Below are 22,137 nucleotides of genomic sequence, written 5' to 3'. Positions count from 1 at the left end.
ACCTCTGCACATTTACTAGTTGAGGAATCCACCAAATATGGCAGCATTCCTTCGTTGAAGGTTTCCAAACCATCCATTCTGGAAAAGGTGTCGTTTTCCACAGGTTTCCTGGCAGCCAGTCTCGATTCAGCTGTTGCCCTGCGTTGGGTAACTGCCCAGTTACCCAATGCCAACACGCAGATTAGGTATCTCGTTCCAGGGTAGAGCCTGGATAGCTTCAGTGACCTGGCAGAGCGGTCTAGCAACTTTCCTCTGATCTGGAACAGACAAATAATATATTGCATACCGTGTGTTTGTCCATTAATATCCACTGATATACAAAGTTTGGATGTGACAGTTTCACATTACTGAGAGCAACGACGAATGAACTTGTTCCCATGGCTAAGTGAAATTGTTTAAAAATGATAAGAATTCGGCTATAACTCAGTAACTTTTCGAAAGAAACATATTGTAGCTTATATCGCTGAAAAGCTTAAAAAATGGCGCTTTTTATAAGTCATAACCAACTATGGTTTCCATTTAAAAATAATTATGTTTGTGTCATATGTCAAAAATGACAGGCTTTAGGAAAAAAGGGAGGGCACGATCTCATTAAAGATGTGATTATCTACAACTTTTATCTGAAAACTTTTTGTTTAAAATAGATTATAATGGAATTAGGGACAATTTTTGAAATAGCCGAAATTTGTTTTTTTCGAAATATCTAGTAAGCCATGAACTTTTTCAAAAATCTGAAAGGCGCATATTTATGACCCCATAAAACTACAATTCTTTCCGCATTTAACCGACTCTCTATCTCCAGTAGTTTAAGAAATACCCATAGAGAACATCGTAAGAAACTCACACTGTATAGTAATAGTACAAGAAGTTGGCTATTTTAAAGATAAATTTACAAAGGATAAGAAAATTTACTGTGAGATACACATTTTTTAAATAAATTTACAAAGAATATTGGTGAATATAAAGATATACACACACCGGAAAAATCTAGGGATATCGTTTTATTAAAGTTAAAAATAAATGTTTTGAATAAACAACCACATATTTGTAGGCCGATTCTTTCTACTTCGATTGAAACGAAGTAGTCACACTAGTTATTTCTAAATTTGGGATATTTGCAGAAGTGTTTGTGCATTTTTTGTCAAATGTATAAAAAGCACCTAGCATCAATTGTTCCAGTTTAACCTCTACTGGCTATGTTTTTATGATAACTGGCCAGAATTCATTCAAATAACTCTGTTTAGTATTAAACGACATTATGGAGCGTAGACATCTTAACAGAGACGAAATTCTAAGGGCCATGGGTATGCTCGAAGCTGGAATGCGCTAAATCGACGTAACTAGAGCATTAAATACAACGCAAAGTGTAATATCGCGATTAAGTGCACGCTACCGTGAAAGTGGTGATGTTGCTGAAAGGCACATAGGGCGACATCGCATTACTACCCCTCAGCAAGATCATTTTTTACAATTAAATGCTCGACTCCGACCGGCTCTTACAGCATTAGAGCTTAGTTTAATTCTCCAGGAAACACATAATGTAACCGTTAGTCCTGACACTGTTCGCAATAGATTAAGAGAGGTCAACTTAAGAAGCAGACGCCCCTGGAGAGCTCGACCCTTAACGAGAGGAAATCGAGAGGTACGATATTTATGGGCTCAAGATCATGTTCAGTGGTCGAATGAACAATGGGCTAATGTTCTCTTCACGGATGAGTCACGCTTTGGAATTCATCCGGATTCGAGAAGGCTTAGGGTATGGAGAGAACCAGGAAATCTTATTCGGTTGGATCATGTTCAGGAAGTGCACCCTTATCAAGGTGGAACAGTTATGGTCTGGGGAGGAGTCCAGTTAGGCCGAAAACCCGATCTCGTTTTTCTTGAAAGGTTTCTAACAGGAATCACATATCGTGATTTAATTCTTGAGCCTTCATGTTACCATATGCCAATGATTTTGGGAGAAACTTTATTCTCATGCATGACAATGCACGGCCTCATACAGCCAGAGTGGTAAGTGAGTTTATCAATGCTCATCAATTAAACATCTTACCCTGGCCGGCACAATCTCCTGACCTCAACCCCATCGAGCACGTATGGGACGCGGTCCAAAGAAGATTTTTGAGAATGGGTATGCCTCGTGAAACTCGTAGAGATCTGGTTCGGGCCGTGAATGCAGCGTGGCAGGCTGTACCCCAAGAAGAGATCGACAACCTGATCAGGAGCATGGAGAGACGATGTAGGGCTGTAATGAACAGTAGAGGAGGCTATACCCTTTATTAAGTAAAAATGGTTTTATCTTTTTTTTTAATTCACAGTTTAGAATAAAAAAAATGTGTGTATTTTTTTGAGTTCAATAAAAATCAAGGTAAATTTGAAAAATTCGGTAAATTTCATTAATTTTATTATATCAGAAATGGCAAATAATAAAATTACTGACGATGGCTGGATCAAATTGTAATATCCCTAGACTTTTCCGGTGCGTGTATTAAACATATTCATATATACATGGCACAAATTAGTCATTCAGCGATTTTACAAACGAATTGTAAAAATAAAGAACGGATGATAAATATACTACAATAATCTGTGACAAAAAATAACCCTCAATATTATTATTAATTCACAAATTAATTTTTTCAGTGCGGGGCTTAGAAAACAAAAAATAAAAAGGGGTCAAAAATAAAACTGAATTTTTTATTATTTATGAACCTATTCCCAGACTACTCCCTACTCCCAAGTCTACAACAGCTGTTATAGTTTTTTATTTATACACAACAGAACGCTCGATATCGCATGTAATGTTATACTAACATGTTGCGTGTGGCGAATGTCGTTTTCAACATAATAATGTCTTTTTTTTCGAACACCCTACTCTAAATTTATGCCTGTCTGGAGCGGTTCGTTTTTAAAACAGCTTGGAATAATAATGTTGACAAAAAAAATATCTGTTAACAGAGAAAAAACATTGAGTCGGACGTGATGTACAAAATAAACAGGAAAAAAATAAAATTGGAGGTTGTTTTTATGAAGATTTTTAGTCTTTTTGTTTGTTTAACGGGGGTGTTACACTTTCAAGTAGAGTGTTCGTACAAAAAGATAAAATAAAGGTTCTAAAAAGTTATCGATTTTTTTTTTGTTACTATGTCGGAGTGTGACTGATTTAGATATAAAATATTCTGTGATCGGGACGATTTTTCTTTTTCCCTGAAAAGAAAAGCCTTTTAGGGGATGTAGGGATAGATAATCTCCAGAAATTGAGTGTATTTGTTAGGATTTGAAAGGTCCCCCAAATCCTGAAACGTTGCCCTACTATTTCAAACGATTAATTTTGATCGAAAAAAAATAATAAACTTTTTTTCCATAGTAACTGGTAAAATTGCCTTATATCTATCAAAAATATCAAAAATAGTAGATGAAATAGTACTTAACAGCGAGGATAGGTTAAAAATTTTATTTCTTCTCGCACGTTTTTTAATTTTAGTGCTTCCATTTTTGAAAATTTTTGTATTCCTTTTCATAAGTTATTCGGGATTTAAATGGAAGTAGTTTGGATATGGCGTTTGTCACCTCAGCCTGAAAATCTGTTGGTAATTTACTGATTTCGTTTTGAGCCATTTCTGGCTCCAATTCAATCAGCAAAATCGACACGAAAGAGAATTAAAAAATATTGACTCAAAACTGACAACTAAAGAGACAGCTTTATTTATTTGTCAAATTACATAGAAACCAACGCCAACCCAGCACAATATTTTTTCTACTCGTAATAAACTCCTTGAAATAATAATTTCTGAATATTTTTTAAAACGTAACTAAAAATATTGTTTTATACACGACGATAAAATTGCATTATCGTCTCCCGAAATTAATCTTTTCGGTCGACGATAAAATACCATTTTATTGTTTTGTATAAAAAAAATAACTATTTCTAGAATCAAAAACTGAAGAAGAAGACATGGTTTTTTATAGTAACTGAGTAATTAGTAAATAACTTCAAGAAAGAACTTTAAATTCGTTTTTCTCAATGTGTTTTTTATCAAACAGACATAGGTTCTATATGTTTGTTTGATATTAAATAGATGTAGTAATGTGACTATTAAGCCGGCCGCACATTGAGACGCAGGTGACACAGGCGACGCAGGGCAGAGCAGTGCAGGTTTCTGTATTCGGTGCAAACGCATAGACCCGCGCGAATTGGAACGCAGAGTAGGGTAGCACAGAAATGTGTTTGCGTAAACCTGCATAGAGCAGTCTCCTTGGCACAGATTTTGGTTAGCCATACTTTTTTGTTGTGGAAATTTTCGAAATGGATGAACAATTAATTGAATTGGTGAGGAGGCATACAATTCTTTACGATACCAAGGATCCCAATTATTTAAAGGCAAAATTAATAAGTATAATATATAGAACTGATTCTTCAAATTCTGCGTCCGACTCTAACTCGGAACTGTTTGAAAACAACGCCATGATCAAAATGGTCTATGGCCAAATAATAATAATAATATTAAATATACTAGCACCTCGCGCGCCAAAATTCTATATACAGTCCATCTGCTGGATCTGTGTCTATGAAAGGAATGCGGACAAAAAACATTTAAATAAACAGCAATATATGTTATACGTCGACTTGACGAGTACGTCACCGCAAATCGCCCCGCCCACTCATTTTATTAGCTACTTGCAAATTTGTCGAATTTTTATTGATGGGACGCGTCGTCTAATTTTTTACGAAAAACATCGAGAGAATATCGTTTCCCCTCTCACGGATACTCCGTAGCTACAGAACGAACAGACGTACTGTAAACTGCCCAAGACTGCTTCCCAATATGCTCTCACACTGCGTAGCACGTATTTTTCCTGAACTATTCTAACCTGCCCTGCCCTGCATCGCCTGCGTCACCTGTGTCTCAATGTACGGCCGGCTTTACTGTGTTAAAATGTAAATTTATAATTTTGTTTTTGTGACGGCCATGGTTATAATAAAACGGTTTTGATAAAGATCGAATAAAGAACGAAACGTTGACTGTGATAATGTGTTTGACTTTAAAAAAACATTTTATTACAGACCATAATCCCAAGAAACAATTTTCAAAAAAAAAATATTTATAGAGCCTATAACTTTACATAAAATTACACAAATAAAAAATAAATATTCCTACCTCGTCCATAGCATCCATTGAATAATACGCCACCTGGTATCCGTGTAATCCGGAATGGTTCCTGCTCTGCCACGATACCAACACGGAAAAAGGCTGGATATCCTGGATGCCCAGCTTGACGACCATTGGTTGGTCGCAAAATTGTTCTGGATCGAGGTCCAGAAATATTTTGCCACGGAGTTCAGCGGGTTGTTCGCATTTTAGTTGGGTTTGGGTGGATTTTTGGTGGTCCCTCAACCATTCCCAGAGTTCCTGGGAATCACAGCTGCAAGACAGGGGATTTTCTGGAAAGAATGACAGGAAAAATAGATGAAAAAATTTAGGCAAGAATACTTTATTTTGATTTTGCATAGTATTTTATTGTTGTAACCACAGGAGGTGCAAAAATTTAGATTTTTTTTAGGTATATGTCAATATTTTATTGAAATTAAACATTTTTTTAAATTTATATATGTTTATTTTTAAGAAATGATCGCAATACAAGAAGCAAACAAAACATGTAGTAATTTTATGTGTATACAGGGTGGTTCGAACTGTATTCCGGAAACTTCGGCAGCATATTCTGCAGATAAAAATAAGTAAAATAGTTCTAATAAATATATGTCCTATAATGCTTGGTTTCTTAGATACAGGGTGTAGAAGTTTCATTTTTATTTCGAATTTTTCCAAATCATTTCTGAAGTAACGTCAATATTTGGACGAAATTTGGTGTCTGGGAGTTTTTTAATATGAGAAATTTGATTTTGATGTCAATATGGCTCCTACCTTTAGAGGGCACCACCTACATACATATTTTTTGAAGATTAATAACTTTTTGTCCATTCCTGTATAAAACTGCTGAACAGGCAGTTCTCAAAAGTTTTCTAAAATATACAGGAAAATTTGAAAGAAAATGTACGGTTTTCAACATCTTTTTTTTTGCGACTTCATAGACTTGTAAACCTGGATTCGAAATAAACCACCCCCTAGAAATATTTGTACTTATTTAAGACTCAACCCTGTATATTTAAGACTAAATTATATTTTCAATTAAAACTGAGCACATTCTCTATTGAACCGTGGTTGAACTTTACTAAGAGCCTCAAAAAACACTTTGTTCACATCACTATCGACTTTTTCCTCACAAATCGGTGATGTTATCACAGAAACCGCACATACAGGCACATCAGATCTACTGCAATCCATATTATTTGCCACGGCATTACTTTTTTCCAGCCAAAGTTTGATTTCATCAAAACAAGCGCATTTCCAGGGGTTACCATGCATAATGATCTCAGAAACCTGAACTTTCTTTCTGAGTTTACTTGACAGAAAATTCAAATAGTTTGCTGCAATTCCCAACGTGTCGATTGCAATGTTGTTTGGAAAAATATTGTCCTGGATTTGGGTTAAATGATTCCTTTCCAGTCCTAGGTGATCCAGATGTTCGATACCTTCAAATGCACCTTCACCAATAATAGAAATCTTGTTAGAGTTAAGGTATACCTCTCGAAGTTGCCTGAATCCAGCAAAAGCTTTGGGTGGTATGGAAGTAATCTCATTCTCTTGAAAATCCAACACTTGTATGTTAACAGTGTTACTGAACCATTCAGGCTTGAAGCTTTTTAGTTTGTTACTACTCACATCAACTTCTTCGAGGTTAGGTAGCTCAGAAAACGCATCTTTTTCAATTATACTGATCTGGTTTGCTTGTAAAATTATTCTTTGTAATGAAGGAATTTTACTGAATACATCTTTAGGTATTTTCTCAAGATTCTCCATTACCAGACATATAGCTTGAAGACTGGGCAAGTTTTCAAAAGCTTTACTTTCAAGGTCTCGACCTTGTGACGAATAATATGAAATACTTTGAAGATGCTTCATGTTTTTGACCGTTTCTTTTTTGAGTGTTTGCTCACTGTTATGGTCCAAGACAATTTTTTCTATCTGGTATCCATTAAAAAGGGAGTCTTGCACGGAACTGTCAACGCATTCGACGAATAGTCTGTTCCTGTCATCGTTGGCATAGACTGTCAGCTTGTTTGGAGCCTCACATTTTGAAGAAATCACGGTTTTTAGTAATAAAAGACATATAATATTAAAAATAAACCACATTTTCAACAACAGTTCATATGTTATGAGTAAAGAATAAAACTACTATCTGATTGTATTTATAGCTTTATACTGAATAATAAGATTTTCCCTGTTTGTTACAGTAGAAATTAAAGTGGGTTAACATATTACTTTTATGGACAAACCTTTAAAATTAAAAATTATACAGGTTTGTATAAGAAAAAAAAATTCTATACTAAATTAAGACAGAACAATACAAAAATATAAATAATAATTAATTTAAATATTTTTCTATAACCATACAGTTTTGATTAAAAGGAATACTATGTAGTTTTGATTAATTTTTGTAATGGCTGGCCAGTGTAAAGTTGTTTATTCTCAAGTCAATGATATAGAAAGAATCACCATACAGGTTTCTCACTGTAATAGGTAGTAATTTGTATTAATCAGATGCCTAACCAGTTTAAATATAATTTATTCTACAGGGTGTTCCGTTCAGTGAGTATTTTTAAAATAATGTTATTCTTATAAACTGTAAGTAGTTTTTAAAATAAGAATATTTACAAAAAGTGATAAATTTTAAAGCGTATTTCTTTTCTAAAATGTCCTCTAATAAGAGGTACTTAAAGATTTGCTTTAATTTGAATGTTACTTATCAGAACCTTTGAGTAAAAACGATGTTATTGAGACAAGTTAATTGATTATTGGATAAACCCAAATAATCCCACTTTTCGCTATATCCAAAGACCTTTTTTAAATAAAGATATCGTTAAAGAAAATCTCCATTTTTTTTCGATTAAGAATAAGAAACCCGTATTTTATCTGGTCCTGTTCAAAACCTATAAATTTTGTTTAAATAAAATGGTTAAATCGAGACGACTCAATTTTTAGGCTTATAGGAAATTGGATTCTTGAACATTTTACAATTTGGCATATTTTAATTTTTGAATACTAATTCGGTTCGTTTTTTTTCAGCTACTAGCCCTGTGTAAATATGTGTACTTGTTTCAGACTCACCCTGTACATTGATAGTGGCTTAATTATATCTATAAAAATTTTATTAAAAAGAGAAGAAACATCAAGTTTAAGTTTAAATATCAAATCAAGATTATGGCAATAAAATATGACATATTCTGTCATTATTTCTTAACAATAAATATCAAAAAATAAAAAAAAAATATTTGTTTCAACAAATAGTTTAAGCCAGTAGGTATTTAAAGAACAATTAAAAGCTTGAATTTTATTGTATTGTCATAAACAAATATAAAAATTGAAATAAAAAAAATTAAATAAAAAACAAATTAAAATAAAAAAAATAAAAAATTATTAGATTATTTTTTTAAGATTTATTTTAGCAGAAATTAGGCCTTTAAAAGTACCGATATTTGGATTTTTCTAAAGTTTAGATTATTTAAATTTAGAGTTCTATTTTTAGGCCTAGAAAATATTCAACCAATTCATCTTTCGGCTATTAATCAACAAAAACATTCTGAAAAGCCGTTAGTCCGAAAAGCAAATTAAGTTTTTGACAGTTTGCCAATTTGTTAGCCCACGCCAAAGTCCATAGGCGCACCCATTATTTTTTATGGAGAGTTTTCTACATATAAATCTCCAAAATACGCTAGAAAATTTTTTTATTAATATAATTTTATTCTTCCTTAACTTATTTTGTATTTTCCTAACATTATTATTTTTATCTTCATCACATCATTTTCCAGCCATCTTTGATGCCGTTTTTTCGATCATACGGTATTTTATATCAGTTATTATACAAATTAAGACAACATTTAACTTACCTTCGGCTTTCAAACTCCTAATCTGTGTCTCCAAAGGCTTCAAAGCATTAAGAGGAATCACCTCCAAGTAGTTTTTGCTCATATCGAGCAAATGCAACTTCTTCAAAGGCCTGAAAGCATCACTGGTCACCGAAGCTATCCAGTTACCCTGCAAATGCAACTCTTCCAGTCCTTCCAGATGGTCAAAAGTCAATTTCTTTATCCTAAAACAACAGAAGAAATTAAAAAAAATCCCTAAAAAAATACAAAATACAAACATACTTCACCAACTGGTTATAGGAAATATCCAGAGACTGTAAAGTTTTCATATTATCTGGAAACATATCTAAGTCTTTTAGGCGATTATGTGTTAAATTAAGCAATCTCAATTGGTCCAGGCCCTGCAATCTTTCTTGGGGTAAAATTTCTATTTCGTTGTAGCCCAAATCCAGTGTAAACAACTGTGGTAGACTGGAAAAAGCACCTGGAGATATCCTGGTGATGTGGTTGTTGCTTAGATAGAGATGCAGCAATGCTGTGAAGCTGTCAAACTCGTTGCTGGTGAGAATGCTGAGGTTGGTAAACCTGATATGGACCTGAAAGATGTATGGAGTGTATTGATGTGTCACTAGATTAGAAAGGTTATATTATCATCTATTTTTTTTTATAGTAATCTATGATTTTGTTGATAAGAAAACTTTTGCAATATATTCTGCAGATAAAAATAAGTAAAACAGTTCGTGAGAATTTACAGGGTGTAAAAACAGTATCTTTATTTGTTTAATTTTGAGACTTGGCTAGCTTATACTAACCTCTTCCAACGAAGGATAATTTCTTCCAGAAGTAACCTCATGGATACTAGTCAACGGATTTCCAGTAAGATTCAACCACCCTAATCCAGACAGAGTATTCTCCGACAGTGCAGCGTTAGGAATCCTATTAAATCTGTTATTTGACAGATCAATCCTTCGCAGTAACGAGGAATGATGAAAAAAATTGGTTGGCAACGTTGACAAAATGTTGTTGCTCAAATCCACTGACAGTAACTGCGTTAGATTAGCCGATGCAAAACCTGACAGTGACGAAATAGCATTATTCCTCAAATTTAGGTTCTTTAAATTTGGTAATCCATTTAATCTGGATGCTTCGACAAAGGAAAGTTGGTTTTGTGCGACTGAAAGTGACTCCATTGTAGATATGTTCAGTAAAGCCGTGTAAGGAAGACTTCGAAATGAGTTCTTGTTAAGTTTTAACTCTTTTAGAACATTCAAAGTCAAAAATATCCCGTGTTTTAGTTCACTCAATCCGTTAGAACTAAGATCAATACTCAACAGATTTTTATTCTTCGAAAAAACACCGGTAGGTAACTTCTCCAAGCTACAGTTCTCAAATGATATGATCTGCAATGACGGTAACCCAGCCAAGGCAGTGTCATCCAGTTCCTTTAAGTTGTTATCCGTCAAACGCAATACTCGTAATCCTGGAACATCCAAATGCTTCAAAGCGGATGCTTGAAGCTTATTCGCTCCCAAATTTAGCTCGTTTAAGTTATTTAGACCACGAAAGGCACCAGACTCTATCTGAGTCACTGAGCAATTGAGCAAATTTAGAATCCGAATTGGTAAGCGTTCCTGAAAAATTGAGTCGTGTAAAACACCTATGGGGTTTGAGGATAAGTCCAGAACACGTAACTTCTTCAAATTGGTTAATGCAAGAGGCTCAATCTTCCCAATTCGGTTTCTTGATAAATTCAGTTCTTCTAATTCAATTAATTCTACAAAAGTCTTTGTTGTAATTTCCTTCAATTCGTTTAGGCTTAAATCAAGAAACTTTAAAACTTGTACAGATTTGAAAGCACCATATTCTATGGTAGAGATGCTGTTGTTATCCAGGTAGAGTCTCTGGACTCTGGTTAAGTCTCTAAATAAGGCTGTGTCGATTCTATGCAGTTTATTGTTTCCTAACCAAAGGATCTGGATTGAGGACTGCCCATTAAAAGAATTATTATGCAGTATGTTTATTCTGTTTGCATCCAACTGAACTGAGACCAAAGACGAAGAGTTATGAGCAAACACATCACCTAACTGTAATATGGAATTTCCTTGTAAGTTAATGTGTTGCAAGCTTCTTAGCGAGTAGAAAGCTCCGGCATCTACTGAGTTGATCTCGTTGTTCTGTAAATGTAACTCCAGAAGATCAGGTAAAGGATCAAAAACACCCCGTTGAATACTCTGGAGTTTATTTCCATGCAACCTAATTTCTTTCAGAGATAATGTATGATCGAAGGTTCCTGGTTCCAGCTCCTGAAGCCAGTTATCGTCCAGACTTAGAGAAGCTAGAATACGGTTTTCGGAAAATAAGTCTCTGGCTAGATGGGGAATGAAGTTCGAACTGAGATGGAGCTGAGTTAAGTTGATTAGTGTGCTTAACGCTTCTGAATCTACGTGTCTTATCGCGTTATTTTGTAGGTATATTACAGTAATATTCCGTGATTCACGAAAAGCATCTATAGGGATTTCCAGGATGTTATTTTCTGATAAAAACAGTTCTCTGAGCTCAGGTAAATGCGAAAACAGTCCGTTAACGTAGTGAACGTGATTATGACTTAGATCTATAGACCGAATTTTTTTATTATTCCGAAATGTTAAAGAGTCTAAATATACGATACGATTATGGCTCAAATCCAACGATTCTAAATCGTGTAACATCGAAAACGAGTCCTCGTGAACACTTTCCACAGAATTATAATACAACGTAAGAGTTCTCACTGATGGACACACTGTAAACGAGTTCTCCTTGATGGTTTCGAAGGAGTTAAAGCTTAGGTCCAGGTACAATAGGGAGTTTAGATGGGAGTAATCTTCGGGAATAGAGCTGATCTCGTTCCAGGACAGTCGTAGGTGGCGTAGCTGTTCCAGACGTCTTAGTGCCTTGATCGGAAACTGTTGAAGCTTGTTCTCGGCTATGTTCAGTTCGGAAAGAGTGTTTTCCAGGCCGGCAAAAGAATATTCTGTAACCTGTAACAAATATTCAGTTACTATAGTTAGTAATAAAAAAAAACGATACTTGCTTTTCGAATTTGGTTTCCTTTGATGTTCAATTTCATCAGCTGAAGTCCATAGAACGTGTAGCTGGGGACTTCAGTGATTTCATTGCCTTCCAAGTCCAGAGCAATCAATCTGGTGAATCCTTTGAAAGCTTTTTGAGGGATCTCCCTTAATTTGCTCGAACTCAGGGCAAAACTCTCCAAGTGAGGCTTCAGAGGAAGCAAGGATTCATCCTGTAATTCTTGAATGTTCGACTGTGTGATTTGAAGGTGCCTGATCACTGTAGTTTCGGGAAAAAAGTTTTTTGGGAGCTTGGTCTGTAAAGTTCTTATGTTATTTGATCCGAATTTACTCTAGATAGTTAATGTTACCAGAGTTTTATCAGGATCGTATACAGAAAGGGACTGTATTGTCCCTTCGACGTTGTCCAAAGCCAGTCGTAGTGAATGTGCGGTGGCTGCGGGACATTCCAAAAAAACGCCACTCTCGAAGTTGAAGCAGTGGCAAGGGCTGGCTGATCCGGAAGGGCACTGCCTTCGGGGGGTTCTTTGCAGTCCATTGTCGCCCTTCGTCGCCCCAAACAGTGCCAGGAGAGCCAGAAGGGCGGCTAGCAGCCGCCTCATGACGGAATGGAGGACGGAAACGGTGGCATTGTTGGTCCCGGGGTTGGACTGACCTGGAACAAATAAAGATTCGTTCAATTATTGTTGTCAAACCACTGTATTTGTAAGTTAAATGCAGAAAGTTTTTGTATATTTATGTTTATTGGTATATTTTTTCTCAAATTCAGCTCCTTCTACAAGAAACTGTAACCTTCTTTCACACTGTATTATTATTTTTACACTATATTATTATGTCCCGAAAAATTTTTGATTTTACACCACTGCCTTATATATTTTTTTCAAAAATACGCAAAATGTTCAGATAAACCGTTTTTGTGGGTTTGTGCCCATCTATTTACCTCGTAATTTTTGTAAAAATGTTCTCAATTCCTTCTACAATAACTCTAGTTATTTACAACTTTTGAAATAAAATAACTTATTTGTGTAATAAACATAATTAAAAAATTTACAAGGCAAATATATGAGGAAAAATCGACAAAAACGGTTTATCGGACATAATGACGACTTATTTAATATTCTATCTAATATTTATTCAATATTCCAAAGCAATTATTGAATATTTAATAATAGATGGTAATTTAATAATTCACGTAAAATCAATTTACATGTAATATTAAATTTAAAAGAGGTATATTGCTATTTTTTATTAGTAATTAGAAATAATGCTTTTATACGAAGACATACATATGAACATAATTTAGGGAAAAAAAATATCGGACAGTGGTCTAATATCAATAAAAAAATCGGGACAAAATATGTTTTTTTTTATTTCAAGTTGTAATCAATGAGTATGTATGTAGGACAGGCATTTTATTGAAGAGAGCCTAGAAAACATTTTCCCTTTCTGATTTTGCTGAATTGTTAAAATCGAGTTTATTTGTATGCATTGTTGCCAAACAATCGCGTTTATCAATTGATTTAAATATTTGGGGTTTCCTCTAAATTATGCGGCATTTGTTTGGGTATTATTCGCTCGGTGTGTTGTTGTGCGACAGAGGACGAATGGATTTTTGGCCGAATTGGATCTGTAATCTGGTTAATAAACGGTTTTGGCTCGCTGCAACGTAGCCGGACCGCTCGCAGCGGTGTTGTAATGAGGTTCAGTAATTAACTTACGTTGCCAATTGCTTTAGCCAAAGCGGCCAATTGTGGTCGGCAGATTATTGAATTACGAGACAAATAGATGGCGGAAAAATCGACAAAAAACGGTTTATCGGACACCACGAAGGTCTATTAAATATTCAAAAGCAATTACTGAATATTTAATAATGGATGTAATTTAATAATTCACGTAAAATTTAATTTACAGGAATTATTAGGTTAAAAAAGAGGTATTGTCATTTTATGTTAATAATTGCAGTATGTTTTTAGACGAAGAAAAAAATATTATGAACACATTTTACAGAAAAAAAATTGGACAGTGGTATAAAATAAAAAAAATGAGGACAAAATTATTTTTATTTATTTGATGTTAGCAGTTAGTATATGAACATTTTATTGTAGAAAGAACTGAATTTAACCACAAGATGTACTAATAAACATATTATTTACAAAATTTACGAACTAAATAGAGGAAAAAAAATTGACCAAAAAACATTTTATTGAACCAAATAGTCAAAGCAATTATTGAATATTTATTAATGAATTATCAATTATTAGATTTTTTTAGAAAGGAGGTAAATTTTAAATTAATAATTATGATAAAGCTTTTATACGAAGAAAAAAAAATATCGTACAGTGGTATGAAATTACAAATTTATCGGGACAAAGAAAGTGTTTTTTTTTATTTATAGTTAAATACAATTATGGGTAAAAATGTGTTAATAAACGTACTTGCAAAACTATTTCATGTGAACTTACAATTCAACAACATATAAATTTAATTTTGTCCCGCCGTATTTATCATTTCGCCCCACTGGCCGATAAAAAATTTCCACCTATCAATTAATTTCGAGTCAATCAACGTCGATTTCCCCCTTTCCCACTACACGTCACTTCAGTCGAGTTTTCAGCGAATTTCCGACAGGCGGCGCCGCTTCAAGGCGGAACAAAACCCTTTCCATCAGGCAGGCAGTGGTGGAAATTGATTTTTTCGCGAAAAAACGCGGAAAAACTAGCGGGAAACGAACTGGCAGCCGCGGCACAAACACGTACGTACACGCCAGAGCTCTGTGAAGTGCGTCGACCGACCGGAAGTAGAAAGTTAATTACAGTGGGGGAGAATGTTTAAAAAAAGAAAAAAAAGCGGTAGTGTGAAGGGTTTTCAATTTCGCGTGTTATGTGTTTGTCGGAAAGAGTGGAATACAGAGCATATTGGGTTTTATAATGTAAACGTTTTCTTTTTTACATTTGCAATCTTTTTTACAATAATGTTTATGAAATTGATATATACAGGGTGGTCCAAACTATATTCCGGAAACTTCGGCAGTATATTCTGCAGATAAAAATAAGTAAAAAAGTTCCTATAAATGTATGTCCTAAAATGATTAGTTTCGGGGATACAGGGCGTAGAATTTTTTTTTATTTTGATCAGTAGACAATATTTTGATGAATATTGACTAATTTAGATAATTTTACACAGATGTCGATTTTCGAAAGAAATCAGAACATGTATATTATTTCGTATATTCTTCGTTTTATTGATTTTATGGAAAGCACTGTTCATTAAAATGTTGTATCCTATGTTATAGGGCTTGTTTCTCTCTACAATTTCCTGTCTCACAATGTACCGTGAAGGGTACATTGACCAGGAAGGGTTTGGAAAAAAATCGAAATAAAAATGAAAATTCTACACCTCGTATCTTCGAAACTAAGCATTTTAGGACATATATTTATACAAACCTTTTTACTTATTTTTATCTACAGAATATGCTCAAATACAGTTCGGACCACCCTGTATATCGAGCAACAATAGGTGTACACTCTTGTTGAATTTCTTAATATCAATTTAATAGTAAAGTTTTGTACTTTTGTGCTCAGGCGTAAAAGTGCTTTACTTTTGTGCCTAGGCGTTAAAATGACTAGGTGTGAAAATGAAAATGAATACTTTTGTGACGTTTGAAAAAAATAAAACTTATAATAACTTTTTATGTTTATTTTTCTACTAGGTTTTTGAAATAGGAAAATTAACAAATTATGGTTATCCACAAAGATGACATATTTAATTCTTTACAAACTACCGAAAATAGCGGAAATTCTGTTTTGGTATCGGTGGAGAATGGAATCGGATAATAAATGAAACAGACACGAGTCAAGTCCGTGTGCGTGGACGCCCCCAGATGGAAAACCGCTCCATTAGGGCCTCCATTAAGAGAGGCAAATTTTGCGGTCAGAGCTTATGGAAAATTGACGATCAATCAAGAGATGGCAAGCGCATAAAACGGGAAATTCATGACTTTAGGCTAATTTACATAGTGTTTGATTCCACTCTAATAAAGAAATAGTATATTACAGAGCACACCATAAAATTTTGATATACCTACACACAACCAAACTTATATGGAATCCCTCTTTATTTCTGACTAAATTTCTTGCAAGGATAAAAATTGGTATACAACTTTAAGATAAGGCTTTTTGTTGTAAATAAACATGATAATGAAGAATAAACGACTGCTGCTATTTATTTTCTTTTAAATTTTGTGTTCAGTAGTAAAATTACGATTATCCGGTAATTTTCATTCAATCCAAAAAAATAAAAAATGTCTTATGTTGGATTAACTGATGTTACAGAGGGGAAGAATTATTTCTCTCACCGAACAAGGAATGCTCCAGAAAGACGTAGCAGAGATAGTAGGCGTTACCCAGGATGTTGTATCGAAAACATATGGAAGAAACTTGGAATTAGGAACCCCCAGAATAGGCCCAGACAAAGTCGTCAAAGAGTCACAACTGAACAACAAGACCGCCTTGTGTGCTAAATTGCTAGAATAAATCCCAATGTTTCTTAACCAGAGCTACAATTACATGTCAGGACAAAAAACATTTTTAGATTAAGAATCTAGTGATAATAACGATAACAATAATCATCTAGATAATAACGTATTGCAGTAGAGTAATGTCAAATAAAATAATATTAGGAACATCCTAAAAAGTAACAGCGGCCGACTAGATTTTTTCCTAAAAAAATTACAGCAGCCCACTAGATTCTTTATCAGAAAATGTTTTTTGTCCTGACATGTAATGCTTTACATTTTATTTTTTAATTTCAAATCGGTGAGTTTTATCAAAAAAATACAAGAGATAAAAAAGTTTCTAAACAAACTAAACTATCCAAATTAATTTTTTTGCATGTGTTTGATAAGATTTTTCTTTAAATTTCGTTAACAAGAATGATAGGGGTAGTTTATTTCAACCCCTTCCACTCATTTTAAAAAAGTGAAAAAATTACCAGAAAGTGTGTTTTCATAACAGTAATGCTTCCATAAAATTTAATTAGTCTATCTCTTTTCGTTTTCAAGATAAAAAATAAAAACATTATTTTTCCATCTTTGTACCGCGATATCTCCCTAATGGTTGACTTTTGACCCAACGTTTATGAAGCAAACTACCCTTTATTTTGAACAAGGAATCACCCCCTGAAGTTTTTCGCATTTGTTTTGAAACACCCTGTATATAAACTATAGCCTGTAAGAATTGAGAAAAAAATCTAACTTTACTTCCGCTTGCTGTTGCCTCACACTTAAAAATTGAATTTTATTTTCAGTAACCCTTTTTAAACTGAAACAAATTGCGTTCGAAAAAGTTGGAAAAGTCGACGCTGTCAAAGGAAACGCTTTATTGGTATCTAAAGCAGCTGTTTTTCGCTCGAGAACAATTTATAACTTTTTGTTTAAGACATTTTCCGTCCGTTCTTTTTAAACGTTACAAAACAATCCTTCGTCTCGAATAACTTTCAATCTTAATCTTTTTTAAATAGAATTTGGAAATATTCGTATTTAATGGAACATTTTTTGGACAAATAAAAAGTTATTTAGTTGTATTTGAACAAAATACTTTCAGCAGAAAGCTGACTCCATAGCTACCTATTTTCGCACATAACAAACTACTTTCACCCACAGTTCCCTTAACCCGATCCTGCTAATTGCCTGCAGGACTAGTTACAAGAGTCCAGGAAGTATTCCCAGCGCGAAGGAAAGCCCTATAATTGCAACAACACGATAATTGCCCGTATCCCCTTTACTTCCTGCTGGGTCTAAGTATCGGCACTAAATTTCCTGCTAGGTAACATGTTTCCCAGAGCGCTACTTCGAGTCTATAAAGATGAAGGCTTACCGGCTGGGTTAGGTAGTTGAGATTTTTTCGAGAGGGTGCCAAGTGGTAGAAATGCTATCGGATTGCTATTACTTGCGACTGGTGTGGTGCTATCGACGGCTGCGAGGGTGTAAAAACTAAGTGGAATATAAGAAAAACTATATTTTTCTTTTTTTACAGTTCTTTTCTTTTATTTCGAAACAATGTTTCAAAAAATCGAATTTCTCATAGAATAAAACTTTTCAATCCAATAAAGGCTTATATTTTCGAAATCTACATAAAATTTACTACAAGAACTGAAATTTTCAAAATTTTGTGAGTATGTTTACTATGCTTCTTAAAGCTCTAAAAACATGAGCAAGTTTTCGACATTTTTCCATAACATATTTAGTCATGAAAATTGACGATTTTGGACAAATTTACCAATTAGAAGGCGTAGAATACAGAAATATAGGCCATTGTGACCTTACAATTACGGTTTTAGATATAGTCATAATTTTAACAATCATCAAAATTTACTTAAAAACAAGGGTTTAAAAAATCCGATTTTTCACAGAATTAAAACCATTGATGCCGTAAAGGCTTATATTTCGAAATCTACATAAAATTTGCTATAATTACTAAAATTTTCAAAATTTTATGACTACAGTTACTATTGTTCTTAGAGCTCTGAAAACATGTGAAAAATGTCCAAAAATTATCAATTTTTCGACATTTTTCCATACCTATATACCGGGTGCGTTTCAAAAGTGGCTCACCCCCTATATCTTTTTTATTTTTTCAGATAATAAAACGGGATTTGGTATGTTAGTATATGACATAAATTAGGATTGATTGACGTATTCAATTGTTTTTGGTCACTTCCTGTTTCACCGGAAATGACTTCAAATTTTGATTTTTAAATGACACCCTCGGTATTTTTTTACTCTATTTGATAGAATATAACACTCTGAATAGAATGACATATCATATGTCAACTTTTGACATTTTCGCATATGGTTTATTTGACAGTGTAACAGGCGGTTCATAACGACAATTTGACTCGAAATAGCAAGTGTGTGGTACCAAATTATTCGTAAAAAAATGCTTCTTCCAAATATACTAATGAACCACCCTTGTTTTGTTTGAAAAAATTGAGATATGATTAAAAATACGATTTGGGCATCTTTTAACCGGCCAGAACAAAACACGAAAAACATTAGACGGTCAAATCTATTTTTCCAAGGCTCCTTGATTAAAAATTAGTGTTTTTAACACAGCCATGGCACTCTAGATTGAAGTTTAAAATATGATTTGTTTTTAGGCGAAAATGTCAAAAGTTGACATATGATATGCCATTCTATTCAGAGTGTCATTTTCTATCTAATAAAGTAAAAATATACCGAGGGTGCCATTTAAAAATCAAAAGTTGTAGTCACTTCCAGTGAAGCAGGAAGTGACGGAAAACAATCGAATACGTCAATCAATCCTAATTTATGTCATATACTAATATACCAAATCTCGTTTTTATATATATATATATATATATATATATATATATATATCTAAAAAAAGAAAACTGGACACTTAACACGAACATTATAATGAAACTGCAGGTCGTACAACGCTGGAATTAAACGAATGGGATGAAATATGCTGGGAATAACCAAGAAAGACTGTAAAAAATAGATTGACTACACATGGACTACATAAATTAACCAAGAGGAATTAAGAGACCTAGAAGAAGACCAGACCTGAGATGGGACCATGATATTACGACAATTGACTCAATTACAAAGAGATTATCTAAACATGTGAGGGAGGTGACACCATAATTGGAAATGGTTCAATAAAAGCTGAAAATAATGATGATAAAATGAAATAAAACAAATTCTTAGATTAAAATTATTGATAACGCTGAAATTTCACTTCTCCGTATCGTTACTCTCGTCTTTTCCACACAAATCAAGTCGTTTTTCCGAGAAAAAGTCTCCGTTTGATCGGTGCCGACCTTATCCGCACCAAATTTCCCGTTAATTTTCCAATTAACGGACGCCAGTCGGTCGTTTCCGTCGATTAAGCGGATTTACTGTATCGACCCGGCCGCCAGAGGGCCTCCGGACCCATTTCTTCACCGACACGACTATTAGATTAATTGCAGATCGCTTCTTTATCGGCTGCAGTCTGGCAGCGTCGAGGAATTTAGGAACAGAAGGAGGGGGGATAAGTAAGTCGATGGAGAAGCAAGAGTGGGTCCAGATGCTGGTGCAATTTTACAGTGGCGTACTCAGGGAAACTATTGGTATATTATACAGGGTTTGTTCACCACATACGATTTTTTATTGTAACTAAATGATTAGATTTTTACAAATTTTAAGTTTTGGGTTCTTTGAACGACTATTAGAGCTACAATTTAAAAATATTTTACAAGATACAGAGTGTCCCAAATATATATGTTTTTAAATAGAACACCCTTGATATTATTCTATTTTTAGATTCTGCGATTGAAATAAAGGTAAATTTTATTAATGTTTAACACACTTAAACCTTACCGTTTTTTGAAATATTTTCAATTTTTTGCAGTAAAAATTTTAAGGCTTCATTTCTCCAAGGGTATGAAAGTTTTTAATACTAAATATTTACTGTAGTTTATTTTTATTGACCAGATATTGTGCTGTAATAATAAACCAAATACTACCTTATACAGAGTGTCTAAAAATTTATATTAAATAATTACTAGCTTTAAATGACAATAACTTGTTGAATTTAAATGGAACATCCTGTATATTCTACGAGAATCAGATGCACAATTTAATTGTCTATCAAATTGTATTAAACCGTTTATTACCTATCTCTTCAAGTTTTCGTAGAAAATGCATTTTCTTACAATTTAGACCTCGTTTATCACTATACCCATGGAATATTGACTTTTTAGATTATTTTTAAAGATGTAACAACTTTTTAAAGAGTGCAGATACTAATATTGTCGATATAGTTCATTTATTTTATTAGAAAATAAAAAAAACTGTTTAAATAATTGTTAAAGAGGACCAATTAAGATGATCCCAGTATCCAAACTACATTAATTGACTGTTTGCGTTGATTAATATTAATAATCCTAATATTAAAGTACTAAAAAACTTGAATTTGTATGTGTATTAGACAGTGTGGTAAAAAGTAGCATCTTAAAAAATTCACCTAATTTTTTGACGAATGCTTATTTATAACAACAGAGACGTTCGTTTTTATAACTTATTATTATATTGATTTCTGATTCAAATCCACATTTATTCAGAATAATTTGTTATAACATAATAAGGTATGTAATTAATTAATATTTGATCGGAAATAATTGTTGGTTGTATATTTAATTAATTGTATACTGTTTTATAAAGATTTAAATAGTTTTCTTTTGGTATACAGCTAGTAATATTACCGTTTTTTAGCACCTGTATATTTTGTACATTTGTTGCTTTAAAAACAATCTAAAATGTCAATGTTCAATGTCAATGTTGAAAATTTGAAAGGATAGAAAAAAATGGTATAATACAATTTGATTGAAAATTAAATTGCGCATCTGATTCTCCTAAATATACAGGGTGTTCCATTTAAATTAAATAAGTTATTGCCGTTTAAAGCTAGAAATTACAACAGAAAAATAAAACACTATAATTCGCCACCAATACATCAAAACACTGGTTTCGTTAACAATGTTAGCATCAATAACAGATGTAGAATCTCCGTTAATATTTTTTTTAGTAACTGAGACCTAGCATTTTGTTGTTCACGTCAGGTATTTTTTTTATCTTGAGTATCTTCTTGAAAGTCTATTTACATTATCTGTCAGCGTTTGCTCATCATTACCCTAAACATCTAACACTTCCTCCTTTTTTTAATTATCCCTAAACAGACTCATCAAAGACGAAAAAATCACCGGAAAATGCGATAATTAAAATACTTCCCCCCTTTTTCAGAGAAAATTATAACTGGTGTCAAAGCATCATCCCCCCTCCACTTAGGTATTGGGCAGGTCGCGACAATTTTTGTTTATCAACGCCCGAGACCAGAGTTTTCTTCTTAGAGGAAAAACTTTTCCAATTTAATAAGGGAAAATTTCCGGGAATCCGGAGCGAAGGGAAAAATTGCGTTTTCGGAAAAGGTTCGGAACTAGCGAGCAACGAAAGCTTTCTGAAAAGGGAAGTTTTGGCGAGGAAGTCTCTCGATCGCGAATGTAACGGGCTTATAACATTGACGT

General features: G+C 33.6%; 2 protein-coding genes across 5 annotated transcripts in view; both read right to left on the bottom strand.

Moving 5' to 3' along the window:
• Positions 1-22,137, bottom strand: part of LOC115891648 (protein artichoke) — a 296,926-nt gene that overhangs the window by 83,470 nt on the left and 191,319 nt on the right. For all 4 annotated transcript variants that reach the window (XM_030912176.1, XM_030912203.1, XM_030912186.1 and 1 more), the window contains exons 3-9: positions 12,402-12,706; positions 12,054-12,347; positions 9,796-12,000; positions 9,266-9,579; positions 9,005-9,207; positions 5,157-5,440; positions 3-257 (exon numbers count right to left, since the gene is read on the bottom strand). In XM_030912176.1, coding sequence (XP_030768036.1) covers positions 3-257; positions 5,157-5,440; positions 9,005-9,207; positions 9,266-9,579; positions 9,796-12,000; positions 12,054-12,347; positions 12,402-12,653 — 3,807 coding nt within the window. In that variant the 5' untranslated portion in view covers positions 12,654-12,706. The remainder of the gene's footprint in view (positions 1-2; positions 258-5,156; positions 5,441-9,004; positions 9,208-9,265; positions 9,580-9,795; positions 12,001-12,053; positions 12,348-12,401; positions 12,707-22,137) is intronic.
• On the bottom strand, positions 6,045-7,295 carry LOC115891666 (leucine-rich repeat-containing protein 4B-like). The gene has a single exon (XM_030912216.1). It carries the CDS (start codon positions 7,248-7,250, stop codon positions 6,186-6,188), a length of 1,065 nt encoding a protein of 354 aa, XP_030768076.1. The 5' UTR covers positions 7,251-7,295; the 3' UTR covers positions 6,045-6,185.

This window comes from Sitophilus oryzae, unplaced genomic scaffold (assembly GCF_002938485.1).
Source record: "Sitophilus oryzae breed Bouriz unplaced genomic scaffold, Soryzae_2.0 scaffold_1007_pilon_pilon, whole genome shotgun sequence".
Classification (NCBI taxonomy): Eukaryota; Metazoa; Arthropoda; class Insecta; order Coleoptera; family Curculionidae; genus Sitophilus; species Sitophilus oryzae.
This window is presented reverse-complemented; position numbering and strand designations above follow the sequence as displayed.